Below are 21,108 nucleotides of genomic sequence, written 5' to 3'. Positions count from 1 at the left end.
GGCGTTTATTCAACCAATTACTTGTATTTCCACAGATGCTATGGGTTTAGCACCCCCATCCAGGGAACACTGTGTCTGCGAAGGAGAGGGAAAACACTCCCATGTGATATTGGTGCGAACATTTCCGAGTGACCCACTTCCTCTCTCTGTCCCTGTGCCAGCATTGTGGGTGGGGGTTAACCATGAATGTGGAAGGTTAACTCAATCCAATATAAACACACATAGGCCTGTTTTCCAATTCCGTAGTCCACTTCCGTCATAAATCCGCTTTGGAAAATGACGCTCATTAAACTGTGGAGTCACGTTTTTAAGTTGTTTGCTGTTAAATTACTCCAGTGATAGTTTGATGTTTGTAGCCTACATAGTGTTGTGCCCAGTTTGCAAACAGAAGCTGCAAATAATTCATTTGGCATACGTTCAGTGGTGCTTAGTTAACATTTAGCTAAAGTTAATGTATAGGCTAAATGCACACAGGTTACTAACCTAATCCATTGCGACATTATATATCCTCTTTGTTTCCAACAAAGCATTATCTGAATTGTAGTTCCAAAACCTTAACTTTATCATCCCCACAGATACAAATAATGTCCCATCCAAATGATTCAAATATCATAACATTGGAAGTTTTCGCTATTCTCTTCTGATGAACCAGTATACAGGCAACATCCACAAATGTAAAGTGGCTTTGGGGGGTTGTTATACAAATTATGAATACAATAAATGTATTATCATTTCAGTACACAAAGTCAAAACTGACATGCATATACCCTCTAAACTAATTAAAAACAGACAGAGCCAGTCTTGCTTCAGACTAATAACAAAAGGCCAAGGCACCAAATTAGAAAACATCCTCTTAAACCCAACCTCCCCTTTTATTGTCATGTTGAACACTTAAACATAAACCCTTTTGCTTTCTATTTCCAGATGAACAGATGCTACCATTTTGCAACCTACAAGCAAAATACATGACTCTGGCATGACTGTTAAAGTTATAGTAACCAATATTTTTTTAGATGAAGTGTGAAAATTAAGGAGTGACATCGTTAAGTCTTATTTAATTAACTGAATATTCATGGTTGGATGTAGAATCAGTGCAGAAGATTTTGATACTAGCTGTTCACATTTTCTCATCATGAGGTGAAAAGACATTTCCTCTTAATTGGCTGTGAGGTCATGTCTGGTTGGATTTTCAAAGACGAGACATGAAAGACAGTTAAATAGTATAACTGACAAACTGTTTTGATGTGGTTAAGATCATTTTTTAAAATAAAATGTGAAACTCAGCAGAAGTTTTTAACCCCCCAAATAACCTAGGTTAAGTCAACACATTGTCTTGGCTTAGAGAGACCTCGTGTGGTGGATTCACAGATTTACAACCCATGTTCCAAAATAAAATTCCAAGATTAGTTTATCTTTTTCTCTTTACTTTTGTTTGTAATTAAAGGAAAACAAATAATGCCATATACATGTGGAACATTTTTTTAACTAACATTATCAGCTCGTTATGAATCATTTTAGAAATGTTTAACATCATGTTGTGTGTCTGTGTGGTTGTTATGGTTGTTGTCTAGCGCAGTTTTTATCTTTACAGCCTTTCACATTTTTCAGCCATAACAAAATATCCGTGACGAAAAATACCAGCACCAGGTTTTACTGCTTTGCAAAATCATCCAATTTTATGACATTTTCCAATTTCCAATACCTCCACCACCCAAAAGAGTGCAGCACTGAGTTGTTCTTAAACCTAACGCTCATAAGTGGGACTGGCTACATGTGATCCATAGACAAACAGACATCAGTTGAGTGACTAAATGTAGTGAAGTTAGGCAAATACATTTTATTACAAGGATACTTATCAGAAGACAACTTTTAGATGTTTTGACAGATGAATTATGTTGTTTCTATTCAGATTTTAAGGCACAAGAAGAAGAACACATTGGTGGTTGATTATGTGTTTGTATAAAATATTAAAAATGATATTTTATCCTTTCCCTTCATCGAACAAAATTTGCAAAACATTTTAATTTACCAAAAGTAATCATTGGATACAAACCAGAGCCAGAAGTCGCAGACATCCCTACCAAAAACACAACACTCACTCAAACATATTTTGAGCATGACTAACTTTCCCAACTGCAACCCAAAATGCAAAAAGTACAATTTGGTGAAAACAGGTTTGGATGTTGCTGTTGTTACTATTTACTATAAAGTAGCATAAATTAGCAAGGATTGGAATTGGGGGTTGACAGTAATACTAATCTTAAAACATATTTTTGTTATACCTCCTCACTGGTCGAGAGTTTAATGTTAAATTATTACAAATCTGCTACATTTGAATCATAATGCCATAATAATGTTGGCTGCTCAAACAAGAAATCTAGTTTAAAATACAATACCAAATAAATAGGTTATTCAATACTCTTTACACAATACTACTCCAACTTAGTAATGTTAACTCAATCATATCAGATTTATTTAAGGAATAGCAAAAGGAACATGGCATTTATCTTACATTACCTTATTTGATCTACTTCTTGTCACTTTGTTTTCGTGCCATCTTTTTTTCTAATGAACTTCTTCTTCTTCTTTTGAGCTCCACTCATTTATCGCTGGTGACAAATGAGTTTGTTTTTGTCCATCGAACCATAATCTGGCTAGCTTGCTGACACGACTGAAAAGGGATTGGGCTACGGTTAACACAACAGACATAAGACAGAGCCTGCTAATTTTAGTTTGGAGCTATAGATAACGATACTTCCCCATTAATAGTCATTTTTCTCCAATGTTTTTCAGGTACAGTCAAAGTGAGACACTGAGGGGGAATGACACGAAGTTGAAGATATTTTCAAAATCTAGAATGTTTTTGACTTTTGAAAAAGCATTCTCAGGGTAAGAGCCCCAGAAACATACACAGTACATACTGTTAATTTGTTATATATGCTTCAACAATAACACCTATATATGAACTTCACCATGAGTGATGGTTTCCCAGCTTTTTGTGATTTCAAGAAATCATGGGTTTAAAGTAAGACTTAAAGTGAAGGCAAAGACATAAGCACCCTTCGACAGATACATGTGAAAACATCCTATAGTGGCAACATATGAACATGCATCATTATTCACATTGAAGGTCAAACATCCTGCTTGTTCCTCTCATGTTTTACATTGTGATACATATCATCAGAGCCACTTCCACTTAACTCACATAACACCTATAGCCTAACACAAACATAAAGGCTGTCTGTAAGGACACTACCATGAAGAGCTGTAACTTTTAATTCTCAGAATTAAGTAGTACATGTTCAACTTTAATAACTTAAATCCCATAAGAGTCAGTTTGTCAGTAATGCAGCAACAGTATTGATCCATACATTGAAATACACATCCTGAGATTTCAGTGAAAATGCCAAACAAATATCTCTCACACATATTTTGAGGTTCAACAACATTTAGTTTTTCTTAACTTAACTTTAGTTTGACTATAAGTCATATGTGTGGGTTGTCAGTGTTTTTTCCCAGCCTAAGGTAACTTTGAGTTCTAGAAAAGCTCTTTATAATGATCAATAAATAGGCTCAAAATGACAAATGAAAAAACAGGATTGTGTGTTCAAGCAATAATTTGTCCTGACTGATGTCCTGTCAAGGTGGGTGTGCTATAGCTTTCATCAAGCTGCTCCATGCATTTAAATTATAGGCATGAAGCCTAACTGAGAATACCTCAACCCTATAGACTGTAGGCATATATCTGAACCCTAACAGATAATACACCACCGTGCACTGTTGGTGTGTCAGCACAGAATAATACCAAGATGCCAGTTAATGCAGTTCGGCAGCAATGTTTGGTTGCACTTTGAGCAGTTTATATTATTTTTGAGTCTAGTCCTAAATTCCTTGCCTACAATAATTATTTGGATTTCTTTTAAATAGTGTTGTTTTGTTGCCATATTTAAATTCTTCCAATAGTGATAATGATTAGAGTCCACTCAAGTTGATGGTAGCCTACTTGCAAACACATAAACCTAAACACAGCAGTTTTATTATTATGTCACATTATTATTAATGATATTTGTTATTAGCTATTAGCCTATATGATTTTGCTTGGCGTATTTATGGCGGGAGTATGTGTGTTCCAGTTGAATCTCATTAAGAAATTGGGAACTATTTAAATGGATGTGATTTCATTTTTCCCATTGTGGTGCATGAATTTATCTTCAACGTGCTCCGGCTGGCTTGGGAAGTAGTTCCGGTGGTGTAGCAGCCGAGCGCAGCACAGAGACCCGGGATCTCCGCGGTGTTGAGCGCAAATGCGAATTGCAGGACGAGTCTGCTCGTCATGACTGTCGACTGACCACAGCAGCGGTCAGTGTGACCGCCCAGAGCACGGTGCATGCTGCCTCGGTGACAGCGCCCAGGCACCGCAGGAGCTTTTGTCTTCGAGTGGGATTTTCAAGTGCAGAATAAAAGGCGTCTGGAGCTTCTGCGAGACACAACATTGAGCCGGTTCACATTCACCTACGACGGTGAGTAGTCTACTCTGTGCACAATAATTTTTGATTGTCTGTCATGAATGTTGGTGACATTATTGTGGTTTACCTGGAAAGAAGTATTGCTAAAAACCGATTGCTTTTACTTAATGGCAAGCTATGACAAGTTCGCTGCCTGTCACAGTATGCATGCATTCAGACACCGTAGCATTTGTCTGTATCCTTAATGTCGGTCAGATAAAGTCAACTTATTTTAAGTTTGCCGTTCAGACGGTGAGGCTGTCGGTTTACAGGCTGTGGAGAAAGCAGTGTTTAACAGAACAAATATCGGAGTGGTGAATTGTGTTGGACGATGAGAAGCACAGTGGCTTGCACAGCTGAAAACACTTGAGAAGTGATAACAGTGAAGCTTACAGCCTGACCGAGGAACAAACCAAGCTCAAAGACTCTTTATTGGTGGCAACGATACAGTATTGAGAGGCAAAATTAGCCTGTAGGTATTGAATCAGCTACACAGCTTTAACAAATGAACACGATGGATTTAACAAAAGTAGTAGCCTAACAGAAGGGAAAACAATCGGACAGTATTTGCTTCAGGGATTCATTAAAGAAATAACCAACTTTATTTCACTTTATAAGTAAGTCCATATAGATTCATTTAAGTTGCAGTTTTACAATATTTCTTTTGAAAGCACTGTGAATGTTTGCATGCACATATGTATGGATCATGCTGTATTTCGTTGTTGTCAGTCAGCACACTATTTAAAGGATGTCATTTTCAGGCTTATTTAAGGACAATTGATAAAGAATACAACCCTGAGACCTACAATACCAAGTAAGATATTCACCATATACACTGGGCAGACATTTTTTTTTAACAGAAATTAACATGTTCTTATATATATATTGATACAATATTGTAATTGACCTGATGCATACAGAGGCTGCTGTAGTCTAAATCTTGGGTAACAATAACAGTAACAATTTCAACAATGCATGAAGCACTTCTTTTTTTTTTTTTTTTTACCATTTTCCAGAAAGCAGAGTTTGTTGAAGGAGCTTTATTCCCCCCCACTATGGATTTCTTTTCTGTAGGGTGCCTTAAATGGACCAGTGTAGTCTCTTTCCATGAAGAGGCTCTTACCTAACTATAAACGGTGCCCATCTTATACTGTAAAGAAGTCATTATCTTTCATCATGCTGCAGTGGGGAGAGCCAGCCAATACTATACATTTTTCCTCTCCAAAAGCACACAGACAAGGGGAGGTGTGTTTGTTGGTGGGCGACAGACTTAGAAAAACGTTTGAGAGAGTACCCTGTCCCTGATTTGGATGCACCCCTAATTCCTATCAAGATGAGAGCTGTCTGAACAGATTTCTCTCATCATTATTTGCTCTGAGATTTACTTGCGCTTGTAAATGGTGTTGATTGAGGGTAATTTGGCTTTTTAATTGCCGAACAGCTGCCACACTCACTGCTGATTGCCATTGTAGACTTTCTCAGTAGATCACTCATAGACCCCTAAATGCCTCATTAAAACGTTATGCAAAATCGCATGAAACGTGAAGAGAAGGGACCCTCATAATGTTTTACTGATTTCTGTTTTATCATCGGAAAGGTCGTTTTAATTATCGTCAATGTCAGCAAATGCAATGCTAAGAAACAAGTGTCGTAATGACTTTCGGAAAGTTGAATTAAGGGCTTTTTGTGGATGCACTACATGCTTTAGAGTTTGTTTTGGAAAGACTTGGCGTACCATTTTCCACACTTAATTCCATCGTCTGGAGAAAGACAATATCACAAACGTATACTAAATATTGCCTCCAGGTTGGTCAATGCACATCTGGATCATTCACTTCACACTGAACACATTTTCTACAATGTCTTAAGCAACACAACAAGACCACATAAGGTTATCATGTACATATGGCTTAGCCAGTGTTTACTTTTTATTTTATTCAAGGTATTGTTTTGGTAAATCAATACAACATTTCCTATCTTACTGTGAAGTTAAACAATGGTAATTAAAAAACAGTAAAATAGCACCAAACCACTCACCCCAGTCAATGCTAAGCAGCAGTGGGACAGTGTTATGGGAACTCGGCGGGTACTTTAAGGGTGATTCGACTTATTGATCACAGGGGGCATTGGTAAATAAAAATAGCTCAGGCTGCTCAATGAGATAAAATTCACAAATTATTTCAAAAATTGCAAAAATATTAAATAATTTATATAATTCACAAACTGAAAAAGGAACTGTGAATCATTCATGGCTGTAAAGATTTCAAGTTGTCTGCATATATTCATTATGGCTTGTAATATATTCTTTTTGTGTGAATCCATAAGTAATGTTCCCTCTCACTGTCTGCCCAGAATGATTCACAACCCACTGAAAACATAAAGTTAAGACACTGAACTAAGCTGATGTATGTCAACAAAAATATACAGTTTATACATATTATAACTATACATATTTTTACATTTTCGAAAAAGATGAAGATATCTGTTTGAATACATAATAGAATCGGAAGATGTTCTTAGCATCCTGGTTTGTATGCAGCTTCCCAGAGGTCAAAGGGTTACCATTTATCATTCACAGGAACCATTTTTCTACATCTTTTTTACAAACCAATTGCATTCACTTGTTCTGTTGAAAATGTGTGTCTGTGTTAGCCCCGGTGCTGATCCTTGTTAACAGACAGGGTATAGGCTCACCTTTTCATACCGCCTCCATTATACAGAATCTGTGTTTAACCTTGGAAAGAAGATCTGTTTACTTAAGGACTTACCAACTAAGATTATGCTTTTAGCAAACACCCACTCTCTTCAGTTGTATGGATGATGCCTGCGAGTGTCTCTGTCTTCTTCTGTTTGTCATGAACACTTCTGCCAGAGCGTTGTAGCTAAACTGCCATGCTTGCAGACAGCTTGGCCTAGGAGGTGAGGAAGAGGTCTCAGATGCTTCAGCTAGAGAAAGCCCTCTAAATTGCCTTTGCAATTATCAGGCCTCTACAATGGTACTAGGTCAAAAGGTAATTTCATTACCTCATGTCATACCAGTTATCAGCTGTTTAAATCATCGTTAGGAAAAAGTGATTATAGAAATGACCTGATATTAGAAGTAATTACTGAACCCCTGCGGTGTGGGTGTAAAACCCTTTATCCCAAATCAGCTGGCTCTTAGTTGTTGGTTTACCTATATACTCACAGCAAACTCCTTCATCTTGAGGCTGGGAAGGCGAAACAATTTGTCAACGCATTAGAGTAGCCTTACTCTCCTTTTAAGTACCTGTAAGTTCTCTGAGTGCTCCCAGTCAGTGTAATTTTTGTCTTGTCCCCAGGAAAGTACACATAATTTGGATTCAAATGTAGCAAATCCTTTTATCTTGTCAAAATCTTCTTTGATTCTGTTAGGAAAGCGTTGCTATGATTTGAAAGAGCAAGATGTAAAAGATAAAATGGGGGATGATCACTTTTAAAGGTCTGTCGTTTGGATTGAACTCAGCAGCGGGGCTGCCAGCAACAGGAGTTCAGTGCAAAGCGTCCTGATGTAGAGCCTGAGTCTTACACATGCTCAGCGTTGTTGCACTCTTCTGGTTCTGTTTTAATGAGTAACAATTGTGAGCCAATTTGCATGTAAAACAATGTTATTATAAACAAGCATCAAAAAGCTGTAATACTTCTAAAAAATGTAAATGACTCTCCATTATAAAGCACTACAAAACCTAAGCCTTGCCTCGGAGCCAGGGCCTCTAGGTTTTGGATGCTCGCTTCCATTATTAATGCTATTCACAAGCCAAACTTTTTAGGTTGGGCGCTTTAATCTATTTTTGCTGTAAATTAATGAATTTTTAAAGAGGACTAGTCCTTGCTGAATAGAGCTGGATGTGGGAATGTGGTTTGAGTCGTGGTGACGCAGTGCTGTAGCCTCCTTTGCTGTGCAAAGCATGAGTTCACAAACAGCATCCCGTCTCTCTCTTGGGACCTATCGTTGGGGGAGTTTGCCGAAATGCTGCACTCCTATGTTTTATTTATGACAAAAAATGCCTTTTTAACTTCGCCGTTGTCAGAATCTGGAATTGTTATAGCTTTTTTCTAGTTCAGCAGTGGTAAGTCTTCTGGGTCGCTAACTCCCTCTACCTTGGCAGATGTTTTCAGGTGTTATATTCTGTGTGGGCTTAGTGAGTTAAATATTTTATTCTAAGCCTTCATGAATTCAGTGGTACCTCTGGATTTTCTTGCCTTCTTTCAATCAGATGTTCTTTCAGACCTGACAGAAGCCGTGTTAATCAGCACATTCTGTTAAATGTGAGGTGCCACTTGATTGACTTGGTCGACTTGGGCCAGCGATCAGTATTCAGAAACCTCTGATGAAAGTGTAGCACTGTCAGGGATAAATGATCTCCCTCTTTCTGAATCTCTGGTTTTTCCCTTTCAAGAATTAGTTTTCCTGACCACTCGCTTTAAGGAGTAAGGCCACTAAATGTATCTCAGTTTGAAATGGTGCATTACATCGACGCCTCTCCAGGTCTCCTTTGAGAATAAGTACACACTACAGTATCAAACGATAATTGCTTAACCTATCTCCATTGAGAGATGAGTAAGCATCCACCATAAGGGCAGCTGATTTGCCTTGATATCTTATAATTGAACATTTTCAGGGGTATGCTTTCTGGTTCTGAAGCCGAAAGTAATTAAGACTTTCAATACTGCTTTTTGGACCTTTTCCCCCTTCGTCTGAAAGGCCCACACTCTTCGACATGACAGCGCTCAGTATGCGTGCAGACTTTCTTTTGACACATTAGACTTACCGTTGCCAAGGCAGTTCTTCCAAGAAACCCCCTCTGCTCTGCACGCTCTGGGTGGGTATTTTGTCATTACTTCATTTTCCTCTGAAAATATTTTGATGCCTCTTTCTTTTTGCTCCCTCCCCCCCATCGCTCACCCATCCCCCGTCACTCCATTCAAAGTTCTCTATTAAAATGCAGAACTGTAAAGCCTCTCTCCGTCTAAAAGCCTGCTAGCAGCGGGAGACTGTAAGCTGTTAGTGATGCATACAGCTGAGTGAGTGCATCACAGCTACACAGTCTAATGGGTGAATACATTCAATCACACACAGACCCTCAACTCTTTTAAAGGGACAATGTTCCCAGTCAGGAAAGCTCCTTCCACATTGCAGAGAGTGATGTTTTAAAATTCTCAAAAAGATTACTTGTTCATAATCGTCCAAATCCTTGCTCTTCTTTTCATGCTCATGCTTGTAATCTTTTATGGAAGTACTAACTTTCAACTTTCAAGATACCAAAGTTAACTTTTAACCGGTCTTTGGTCTGTGAATAGAAATCTGTTATGCCACATGTTCTTATTGCAGCTACTAATGTCAGCCAAAATGTTTTATCCCAGAAAATGTATGTTCCCAGGCATATTTATACTGCAAGCATTCAAACTATTTAATCAAACGCTCCCTGGTCCTGTATGATCGCTTGCCAGAATATCCCCTTTTCGCTACCTTTATTTTCTATTCAACTATAGCTCTTTGAAATCTAAGTTTTTGATGTGTCCTCATCAATGATAAAGAGATAAATTATATTGGGTTTTGAATATGTGCAGGAATTGTGTTATTTTGGTGTCTGTATGAGCCTCCAATTATTGCATTACAATTAGTTCTCTCCTGCCCTGCAGCAAGGAGAGCTGCTTTCAGGGACAGTTTTCTGAACTGTCAGGAAATGAACTCTCAATTAATCTGTTTAGTTTAAATTCTAAACAAGCAGTTCATCATATGTACGAAAACAGACGCATGTTTCACTCATAACATGATATCATTTAATAGTAGAAGTATAGTATTTAAAGTGACTTCCGCATGTCATCTACATGATAAAATATGACACAACAGCTCCTTCAGATATGAATCTGCACCTGAGGAGGATGTAGTCATCTCCTGCTGCACACGAGAAGTGAGTATAATATACTGTGTGAGTGTTCAGTCAGACAGACCAGAATAGACTGAAAGGTTAATTTCCCCTTGAATACATATTGCTGTTTCAGTACTCTTAGATGATCATGAACAATTACCTGAGATGACAATGTAATATGCTCATCATCTATGCATGCAGAACAATGCGTACATTTTGAAAACTGATAGCTCTAAGATAAGCAAGAGATGTAAGCCGTCTTCTCTGCAGTGATCCTTTTCCTCCCCTGATACCGTGCGGGCTTCTGAGGCTGCTGGGAAACACAGCGGATATCAGAGACAAAAGGCACCGTGCTGAGGTGAGCCCAGTCACTGTGGGACCAGTTGACTGAGTCGACTGGGTAATTGGTTGCGTATACCCGCTCAGCAGGGCCCCTCTCCCCAGAAGCCAAGTCATGCCCCTCCTCTTCTCTCTCCCTTCTCTTCTATTACTCATCATCCTCACCCGGCTAGCGGTGCGAAGCTACACCGTGCCGCCGTGCAGCCAGCCCACGCTCCAAAACTTCTCAACAACAACAGCCACGGCAGCACAGCAGGTCAGGGCTTGTGGCAGGCTGATTTGCAGCTTGAGCCTCCTTTTAATGAGGGGAAAATAAGTACGTGTTGTTCTGTGTCTTGTGTGTCACAACCCCCATCCCCACCTACCCACCACCACTGCAACTAGCAATACTACCTTCCCTAAAGCAAAAATACGAAAAAAAAAAAAAAAGTGCACTAATTAAGATGGCTTCCTGGGATTTGGAAGAGGGGGGGATGGCTCTGTCTTCTCCCACAGTGGCAGGGCCTTGAGGAGGAGATGGGGGTGGTGTTGTGCATGAGACCTCATCGGGCATATCTCTGCTCGGTTCCTCTTTCCTTCACATAGTCCCACTGCCTGGTTTGTTTGGCTTGATGAGTCTGCTGCTAAACATTTGTTTTTTCTACTTGTAATTAAGTGAGGTTTTTACAGGAGCGGCTGAGTACTTCCCTTCCTCGTCTTCATCCTGGCGTATTGGGCTCCCCGGGGGATTGGTGGAAAGAGAGAGAGGGGTTTTTGTTGGTAGGCTCATTGAAGTTCTCCCACCTTGATTATATACAGTGAGCCTGAATGGAAAGTGCGTGGGCCAACAGGCTCTTTGTTGTTCAAGGACATGGGAAGGTTAGTGCATGGGATGGCAGATGAAGGTTTAGATGAAGATTTCTCTTTCCTTAGGCTGAATCCATCCAGTCCTTGTTAACTGTTCACTGGCATTTGCCTACTCCGTCTCCATCTCTTTCGTAAAGCCTGTAGGTTTACCTGCATTTCCCTGAATGCACAACGCTTATCTCCCAAAAAACCCAAAGCTCAAAACAAGACCATTTTCTTTGTTAATCATGGAGTGAACGCAACATCTTCACTCCATGATGAGTAACAGTTGCATGACATTCTCAGTCCAGTAGTGACAAATCTACGAATGTGCTGTGACTTGAGTACAGAACAATGGGTGAGTAATTTTTCTCTCGTCTTTGTTTTTTGTTTTTTTCTGAATCATGCTAGAAGTATTCTGAAAAGCCCGCACCACCAAAGAAAAAACACGAAACCTTCCCTTCTCTACTTGCAGAAGACACATTTTTCAAGTTCCGCGCCGCTCTAAAAATACCTACCAAATTAAAAAACTTGGGGCTTCGTGAGTGTTTTCCATTGTTTGTGTCTGTCTGAACAGGATCTGAGACGCAGGGGGAGTAAGGGGGGGGGGGGGTGGGCATGGACTTGACAGGAGAGTGAGGCACGTCGAGAGTCAGAGAATGGGAAGACGTGTGTGTGGGGGGGTTACACAGAGAGGGAAAGGGGACGAGCTTTCGGCTCCTCTAGAGGGTTGGAATTCCTCCCGAGCTGTTCCCCCCCATTTGGCAGGCACTTGTGAAAACAATTCCCCAGCTTTTAGTCACTCTGCAGATCCAATTGCCATTTCCACTTTGGAGAGAACGAGAGTGAGAGGCAATTCAGATAGACAGAACACAGACAGAGAAAGAGAGAAGAGTTTTAATCGGGTTGGACACATGCCGAGGCCAGTTGAGCGCTTGTGCGATATTAATATCTCATGAAGGCTGTCTGGCAGTGCAAGCTCACCGTCTTGTGTGGTTGTGTGTTTGTGCGTTGCAGCAGCGGCCATTGCAGTGGCTACAGGAAGAGCTTGTGAACATGCACGAGGGAAGGACTCTACCTTTCACTTCGGTGACTCCCCCAGATGCTTTGGCCCAAAGAAAGATGGAAAGGAATGGGAAGAGTAAGACACTTAACTCATACCTACTCCCCCACAATGCTTTGCTTTTCACTGTTATTACAACTTTTTTATTAAAGTTTGTTTCTTATCCATAGCTCACCTTGCAAATCATTTTTATGTGCAGTGTTAAAGACCAAGTGGTGAACATGCCAAAATGTTTAGTCTTCCATTCTACAAAGCGTCACTGTGTGCGGAAAAGAATGTGCAAGCTAACATCTGTGTGTCTCTGCCAAGTGTGCTTTCTGCTCCAGCTAAAGGAGATGAATAGGCGTAGTAAACAAACCTCCTGCTCTTCCAGACTTGAGCCAAGGCTGCTGCACGGAACCCATTCAGTGAGCCAGCAGGAGATCCTCCACACGCCACGTCGCTGAGCCTCTCACCCTTCCCCTTCGAGCCCTCGACCCAATAAGCACCATGACCTCCGAGCTGGAGAGTAGCCTGACCTCCATGGACTGGCTCCCCCAGCTCAGCATGAGGGCAGCCGTCCAGAAGACGGACGCTGGACACCACCACGGCCACCACCACGGACACCATCACCACGGACACCATCACGGGCACGGACCCGGCAAGAAAATTGTCCATCTGGACCCGGGAACAACGCTGGACCAGGAGGAAGCTGCTCAGCACAGAGATGGTAAACCGCCCTACAGCTACGCCAGTCTGATCACCTTTGCAATCAACGGCTCGCCCCGCAAACGGATGACCCTCAGCGAGATCTACCAGTGGATCTGCGACAACTTCCCCTATTACCGAGAGGCGGGCAGTGGCTGGAAGGTAAGACCAGACTCAAGACATACACTTTGTGATATTAATTCTGGATTAATTTGGTTAAGATTCATAGCTGGTCTCATTTGGTCTCAACATACCTGATGGGTCCAAATGGATCCGAGTGCACTCCAGCTCTTACTAATCGAGCCAGTAGTCACTAGCTTATTCCAAGGTTTATGCTATTGAGAATACGTTTTTGGAATGTGATTAACACATACACAATAAGTATTTGAAAACTATGAATGACTTTTTTTTTTTTTACGTCAGGGTTCAGGTGAAGTAACTGAGGCCATGACCACAACATAAATGACTTTGTTCTTGTGTCATAGAAACCCTTTCCCATGACCCAACCCCAAAAAAACAAGGTTTTGAACCAAACCACGGAGAATTGGCACACCGCTAATGTCACATTAATAATTCAAAACTCATTATTAATCAACCTAGTAGTTCTGAATGAGGAAATTATAAAATGTCTAAGGATAACTGGGCACCAACTTTTGTTTCATTTTGCTCATACATTCCCACCCAACAAAAAATGATCAAAATGTTTAAGTTTATCAAGTTATTTATAACCTACCGATGTTGGAAGCTAAACCTGGATTTGGATTCAACAAGCGGATTATGTTCCTCAACCTATCAAATGCTTTTTAACCTCAAACCTACTGCTAGAGCTCAGACTGCACAAATCTGACACAGTGGTTGGCGGTAAGAGCACAGAAACCTGCTACTGAACCAGGAGTGATTGACAGGTGCGTTTGGTCTCATTCAGACGCCATTATTATATCCTTATGTAAATGCAGCTATGCAAATCCTCCCTAATATGAGCAGAGAGGTGGCTGTGTTATTGGAGACGAATGAATAGATCCCTAGGTTGTGTCTTGGGGATTCTCTACCTTATTAGTGAAGAAGTGAGTGGATATAGTCCTTCCACTGACACATTGGAAAAGGCTGTCTGCAAACTATCAACCCATTCATCTCTCTGAGAGCGGGGACATTTTTCTTCTTCTCTCATTATTTCTGTCTCTTTCACTTTCCATCTTCATCTCCCGAGCATGTGCACTCCACCAAGCCTCTTCCTCTATCTTAGTCACTCCTCTTCTCCCTTCTTCTTTCCCTTTCACAAACCTGTGTTTGTTCCCCGTCTATAATCTTCAACACACCATTCCCTGAGCAGAGATGCATGCCAGAAACGGAGACAAAAAGGTTATGATAGAAGCCAGGTTATGCTGGCAGAGCTTCCTACCTGCATGTAGGATTCAATCAATTCATTTTCTGTTGGTAGAGAGAGGATAGGGGTTATTAAGACCATTCAGGCTTTCTCTCTCGCTGCAGCTCCTGCCTGCCTTCTCCCGTTGGCTGTATTTGGGTGCCAGGATGTTTGAGTATCCCATAATTACACCTCAGTCTAGATCCATTGATTTGTGTGTGTGGCTGCATTCAAGTAGGATCATTAAAGCACTGTTCTGATGCCACTGTGGTTATATTTTCACATGTTCTGACATTTTTCCACGATATCGGTGCTGGGTGTTTGTTGTAGGATGCATAACCAGAGTTGTGTTTCTTTCTTAATACGAAGTAGACTTTTTAGTGTGTTCTGGTTTTGTGTTTCTGTAGGTTTTTGTAAGCAACTGTGACAGAATATTGCTTTTTTATGTTTATTTCATTTGTTTGTTATTTAATTTTAAGAAGGGGCATGTTAAATAAGATTTTCTTCTCCCTACTCCTTTCCACCATGTGCTATAACATTTGTGTTAAGTGTACATGTTTTGTTTTAAAGGTCCCCCTATTATGCGAAATGCACTTTTTGCTGTCTTTTATACATAAATATGTCTCCCCTGTGTGTAAGGAGTCTCTCAGAAAATACAACCCTCTCTCTTTTCCTCCTTACCCACTTCTCTGAAAACGGGGGTACAAACAAGCTGATCCAGAGTTGCTTCGGTTATGATGTCATTACCGAAATGTGGGCTGGCTTTACATTGAACTCCTGGCAACGTCCCGCCCACGTGACATGTCCCAACCTATCGTCCGCGATATACAGTCGGCGAGTTGAATCCCCTCCGCAGCACCTCTGTGTGTCTGTGTATTAAGCAGGATGTCTGCAGGAGGGACTTAGAGTTGATCTATATGTAAAACATATAATGGCACTGTTCTCGTGGTAAACACTGAGAAAATAAGTGTTTCAGAAATAATGCTTGATGTGGTTTTGAACATAATATGGGGTTTAATCAAGGCAGTGTTTAGCTGAGTATCTTTCCAGTAGAAAACTTTCACAGAGGAGAGAGATCTGCATGATGCTCCAAAGGGGCGTGGCCAGCTTCAGCTCAGCTCAAATTTAAAGCGACAGTCACAGAATCAGCACTTGAGGAACAGGGCTGAAATAGAGGGGAATGAGGAATGGCTGCAATGGGTGATCTGTTTGTTATTTTGAGCAAACACTTCACAGACAAGTTTTGTATAGATATTGCCGTACAATATATTGTTAAAATATAGCATAATAGGAAACCTTTAAAATAACTGCCATGTGTGGAATAAACAAATAAATAATAAGTTAAGGATCATTTAAGCAGTACACGATCGTGTTCTTTTCAGTATTTTAAAGCATGCGTTTCAAAGCACAGCACTTTTTCTGTTTTTGGTTTTATGTGTCGTCAGTTATTGTGTTAACATATCTGTAAAGAACAGAAACATTTTCACAACCCCTGACCTGTGCTAGAGCTGACATTTTAGAAGCCTGTTAAGTGACAAATCAAGCAATACAGCTCAAGTCACATTTCTGTGCAAGTCTTCGAGAAAAAGCTGTAAACCTGTGCCTCCTGGATGACCCGATGCCAAACAGTGGGCTTGTTTTTATACCAGCCGTGGCCCACCGTCACAGGGAAAGTTACATAAGTCTGGTTCATTCCAGTTCAGGTGATTGCTGTCAGCTGTACACAGTGGGACGCAGACTCAAAGATTGTCTGGCTGCCACGTTCGGCAGACATCGTACCCACGTTGAAATGTGTGTTTTCTGAATGTAGCGACTGGAGGAGAACACTCAAGCTTTCAGGATACGCCTCATACCTGGTCCGTCGCGCCTGCCTTCTCCTTCACCCTCTGTGCACACGCGTGCCCACTCGCACACACAAGCTACACCCACAGAGACCCTCCCACTCAGGTAAGCAGTGAACGTGTGCAGTTTCCAGATTACACGCGAGGAGCTCAGCAGGAGAGGAGATGTGGGGGGGGCGGAGAAGAGAGAGGAGACTGTCAGAGAGCAGAGGAGAGTTTTACTACCCAGCACACGCACGCCGTCTGCTCTGTATGATAATGTGAGAGCACAGGAACGGCAGAGTTGAAACCAGGACACACACACACACACACACACACACACACACACACACACACACACACACACACACACACACACACACACATTAGCTTCCATCCTTAGAAATCACACGATAGCATACACTGGCTGAACAGCACATGCTTGCTGCACATGTTGCATGAAGAAGCACTCTACACACGGACACACACTCACACTTTCAACTGCTTTCCAAGGTCGCAAGATTTTTGTGTCTCAGCTGAAAATGAATATGGAAAGCTCTTTTCATCTAAGGAGTTATAATGGGAACCTGCCTCCAGAGCGGTGGAGGAGGTTAAGAAAGCAAAACAAAAAAAAGAACATGAAATTAAAACGCACACAAATGCATAAGAGCAATTTTGAATTTGGAGCATGTTGAGGCCCCTTAAAAGAATCTTGCCTCTCTTTCTTTTAAAAAAAACTAATGAAGATACAGAATACTGGATTGGAGTGCAAACAGCTTTGAATGAGGCTCATTGCCACGTTATTTTTCATCACTGGAACAGCATTATCTCCTTTTTAATGTTATCTTTACCCCTCTTTCTCTCTGACTCCTACACTGTGCACCGCTCTACTTTCCCATGCCCTCCGCAGCCCTTCACACCCTCGTGTCCCTCCACTTAAAGGTCAACCTTTACCCCAACTCATAGGGAGCACCAGCGGGAGGCCAAAGCTTTTTGTCTTTGTTTATTTTCTGTCAATTTGTTTGAGATTTTAAATCGGTGTGTTGAGATTTTCTTTCTCCATGTGCAATCAGAAGCTCAGAAAATGACCTTGATAACATGTCATACAATATTTGTGTTTAAGGTTTTATGTTTTGCCTTTTAATTATCTTTCCTTTTACACCGTTTTATTGTACAACCTATTATTTGTTTGATACTTTTCTATTTAGGCTGAATATAATGATGGGAAATGTGTTTTTTAAAGCTCACCTCCCCTTTATGTTATTATTATTGAAATGTGAAGGCCATTATTTACCGCTTGAGAAATGCAGTCTCGACCTGTATCTTCACAAAATGGCTTTTTGCAGTCTGTGCTGACTAACCTGCTCTCCTGCGACCCCCCATCGCCTCAGGCTAGCTCCCATGCAGCCAGGCTAATTGCCTTCGAATTAGTGAGGCCTAATGTGACGCTGTAAAGGGCAGCGCAACCGCCATGGCCTTTGGCCTTTGGCTGAACACCACATGTCACAGACAATCACCTAATATGAATCAGCACTAGGCCATTATTCTGGCTCCCATCCTCTCCTGCATGCTCTGTGGGAGATATGTGACTGAGCTCAGCAGAGATCGGTGCGCTGTGTCAAGTGCACTTACATATACGGAGAAAGGCTGTTGTCATTGGCTGCTGGGAGTCATTATGTAGCTGCACTGAGACTCCTATTTGTTCACCGCTGCACTCTGCTTATTGTGAATCAGCTTAGAGACAATGTGTGCGCAGTGTTTGTCTGTGCATCTGCAGTATTCAGTGTTTGGGAACATGTGTGGCTCTGTGCACAACATGGTCTGTGTGTGTTTACAGCTGCTTACATGTGTCAGTGTTTTCCTCAGTCATTTTGGGTATAAAGGGGAACATGTCAGCGGTGTGTTTTTAAAAAAATTGAGTTTCACCTCTGACCCTGTTTGACCCCCTCGTCACTAGGTAACGCACATCCACAACTGTTACATCTACCCCAGTGCTCCCAGTTCACATTACACGTCAGACCAATCTGCTGTCCAGATGTTTGTGTCGAAGTCTACCTCTCGACACTGTCAGAAATGTTGGTATACAGACTGATTCAATGTCAGTCAAGTTAAACCATGACTCATATCTTAATGCTCATATCTGATAACAAAAAAAGGTGTGTTTGAAAGGTAAACGATACACAAGTAGAAAGAAAATGCAGAGATTTCTGTCCATAAATTATTATTTCACACCTGGGCGAACTTGCAAAACTTCAAGACATATTTTTATCATGTCAGTTTTCATCATTAGCATGCACAACTGTCTAGATTTCTAACTGTTTCATCCCTGTTTCAAGTAACACATTTTATTTTATTCCCCATGCTGCTAGAAGTTAAAGCTAAACTGTGAAACAATATGACATTTCCAAATGTATTTTTAATATAAACTGTTGCCAGTGTTTGAAGAACAAATTGAAATTATCAGCAGAGTTTTCGTTTAATGTTCCCTCCATAAACGCACACCCACATGCACGTCGATGTTTATACACACACACGCACACACACACACACGCACACGTACATTCAGCTATTAGCTTGTATGTGTGTAACACTACTAAAGCTTTTAATTACATACTAATCACTAATAGCAGTCTCAGTATTAAATTCTTAATTAAAAGCGAGGAATTTCTCTTGCTATCTCCTCAAGGATTTGGCACCTATCCAGCAGCGCATTTCCCTCTAACCAGCCAGCCCTGTAGCTCTCCATATGGCCAATAAAAGGCTTAAGGCTGGTTCCAGTCGCACTCAGGAATGCAACAATTATACCACGGAATGAGCTTATTTGTTGTTCTCTGGGTTTGTACCCTGCAAAGAGACGTGGGCCTGTCTTATATCAGATCCTAACTAGTGTTTCATGGAACAAAAGAGGATACCGTAGATGTTTGGCAAAGTCAGAAGCATGGCTCAAGTGCGTGAGTTGTGCTTTTTGAGGGAGCGCCGTCGGATAAATCGACTCTGGTATTATCAGTCACTGAAGTATTAAGACCTAAACATGTATTCTTAATCAAAACTTATTTTGTCTGTGATTGTCAGTTGTGTGAACTTTGGGTTTTTTAGTTTTTGCAGAAAAAGCTTTTGATTTAACAAAAAGTAAGTGGAATAAAGCAACAAAAACTGCCCCTTCATCGATTAGTAACATAGCTTGTTCGTGCATTCACGAACAAACATTCACATCATTATTGGTGGGATGAAACCAACTAGCTCTTCAAATCTTTCTCCATGAATGCCGTGCATCCACATGGTGTAATCTGAAAACACACTTTGGATGTTGAAACGACATGCCTGCGCACTAACAATTTGAGTTTCATGTGCTAGTTATCACTGTATACACTGAACCAAAAACATCATCCTCTTTACGTCACCGCTAACATCTGCTAAGGTGCGTGATGGCTGCACCCTGTTACTTTTCCAAATCGGATATGGTTTAACCCTCAAACTCAACATTTGTTCATATTGACAGATTTCTTTCAGATTTTTATTTTATTTTATTTTTTAGAAGGATGACAGATTTACAAATGAAAGTCAATCGTGACTTGCAAATGCTAACTGTTAAACTAACCTAAATGCTTCACACCAATAAATAAGTTACTGTAGCATGTTCTTCAATTCATCCAAAAAGGACAAGAATAGAAAAAAGGAGGCTGTCAAACATTATTGGGATACAAAGTGCAACCAGGGCACTCCTTCCTGCTTGTCCTCCTTCAACTCCTTCCTCTTTCACTGCTCACTCGCCTCCTCTCCCGGAAAGCCGCTGACGAAAGCTGTCACTTCGCCACATCGCTCTGCTCGACACAACCAGCTACAGAAAGTGTGCCAGCATGACCTCTCGCTGATCCGCAACCTAGTTTGGGGTCTGTGTTATTTCTGAAAACGCTATATTAAAATAACAGCTGAAAGTGTTTGTCTTTTCTTAATCCAGTGTGAGATAAGACATACAACTGATGAAAAGAGAGGATAAAGTAAAGTACAAAATATGTTTAAAAAATAGACTGAGACCAGGTTATGGTGTTACTGCTCATGACAGGAAAAGAGTTGTGGGAATAGTCTTGCTGAACTGCGGCTACTCAATCCATGCTGGCACTGTGAGTGTTTTCCCTCTGCACAGCCTTGCAAGGTGAGAAAGGTTGTTTAACTTGATGACGTGTTGTCTGTTCAGAAAAGCCTGTGACATGCAGCTCTTTATTTAACTGCTCACTGCTTCTCTTTGCATTGAAAGCAAAGCTTTGTTAACTTGATGATAAACACTGCATCGCTCATACATAATTAGAACGTCAGAGAGTCATTAGTTGATGCGGAAACAAAATACTGCAGCCATACCTTTTTGATGTGAAGCACCAGCAGGAAATGTTCAGTTTCCATCAGCAGTGAGTTGACACAGGTTAAAAAAGGAGGTTGAGGAGACAGTAAATGTAAAAGCAGAAATTGGAAAGAAGACAAAAAACTATTTTTCAGTCGCCATTAAAGACACCACTTGTTTGAGTGGGAGTTGACCATTCAGGGTTGGCTACAGTCAGCCCTGCTAACGGGTCAGACCACTGTGAGGAAACAGTGGAAATGCATGGGTTCATGACAGACC

The 21,108-nt window shown here is 40.9% G+C and overlaps 1 protein-coding gene across 2 annotated transcripts in view; it reads left to right on the top strand.

The window, feature by feature from the left end:
- Positions 1 to 4,297: 4,297 nt before the first annotated feature.
- LOC134871218 (forkhead box protein J3-like) overlaps positions 4,298 to 21,108 on the top strand; it is a 45,239-nt gene continuing 28,428 nt past the window's right edge. For both annotated transcript variants that reach the window (XM_063894003.1, XM_063893924.1), the window contains exons 1-3: positions 4,298 to 4,520; positions 12,578 to 12,701; positions 12,997 to 13,472. In XM_063894003.1, coding sequence (XP_063750073.1) covers positions 13,113 to 13,472 — 360 coding nt within the window. In that variant the 5' untranslated portion in view covers positions 4,298 to 4,520; positions 12,578 to 12,701; positions 12,997 to 13,112. The remainder of the gene's footprint in view (positions 4,521 to 12,577; positions 12,702 to 12,996; positions 13,473 to 21,108) is intronic.

The sequence above is a fragment of the Eleginops maclovinus genome, chromosome 1 (assembly GCF_036324505.1).
Source record: "Eleginops maclovinus isolate JMC-PN-2008 ecotype Puerto Natales chromosome 1, JC_Emac_rtc_rv5, whole genome shotgun sequence".
Taxonomy (NCBI): Eukaryota; Metazoa; Chordata; class Actinopteri; order Perciformes; family Eleginopidae; genus Eleginops; species Eleginops maclovinus.
Note: the sequence above shows the minus strand (reverse complement) of the source record. Positions and strands in the feature narration are given on the sequence as shown.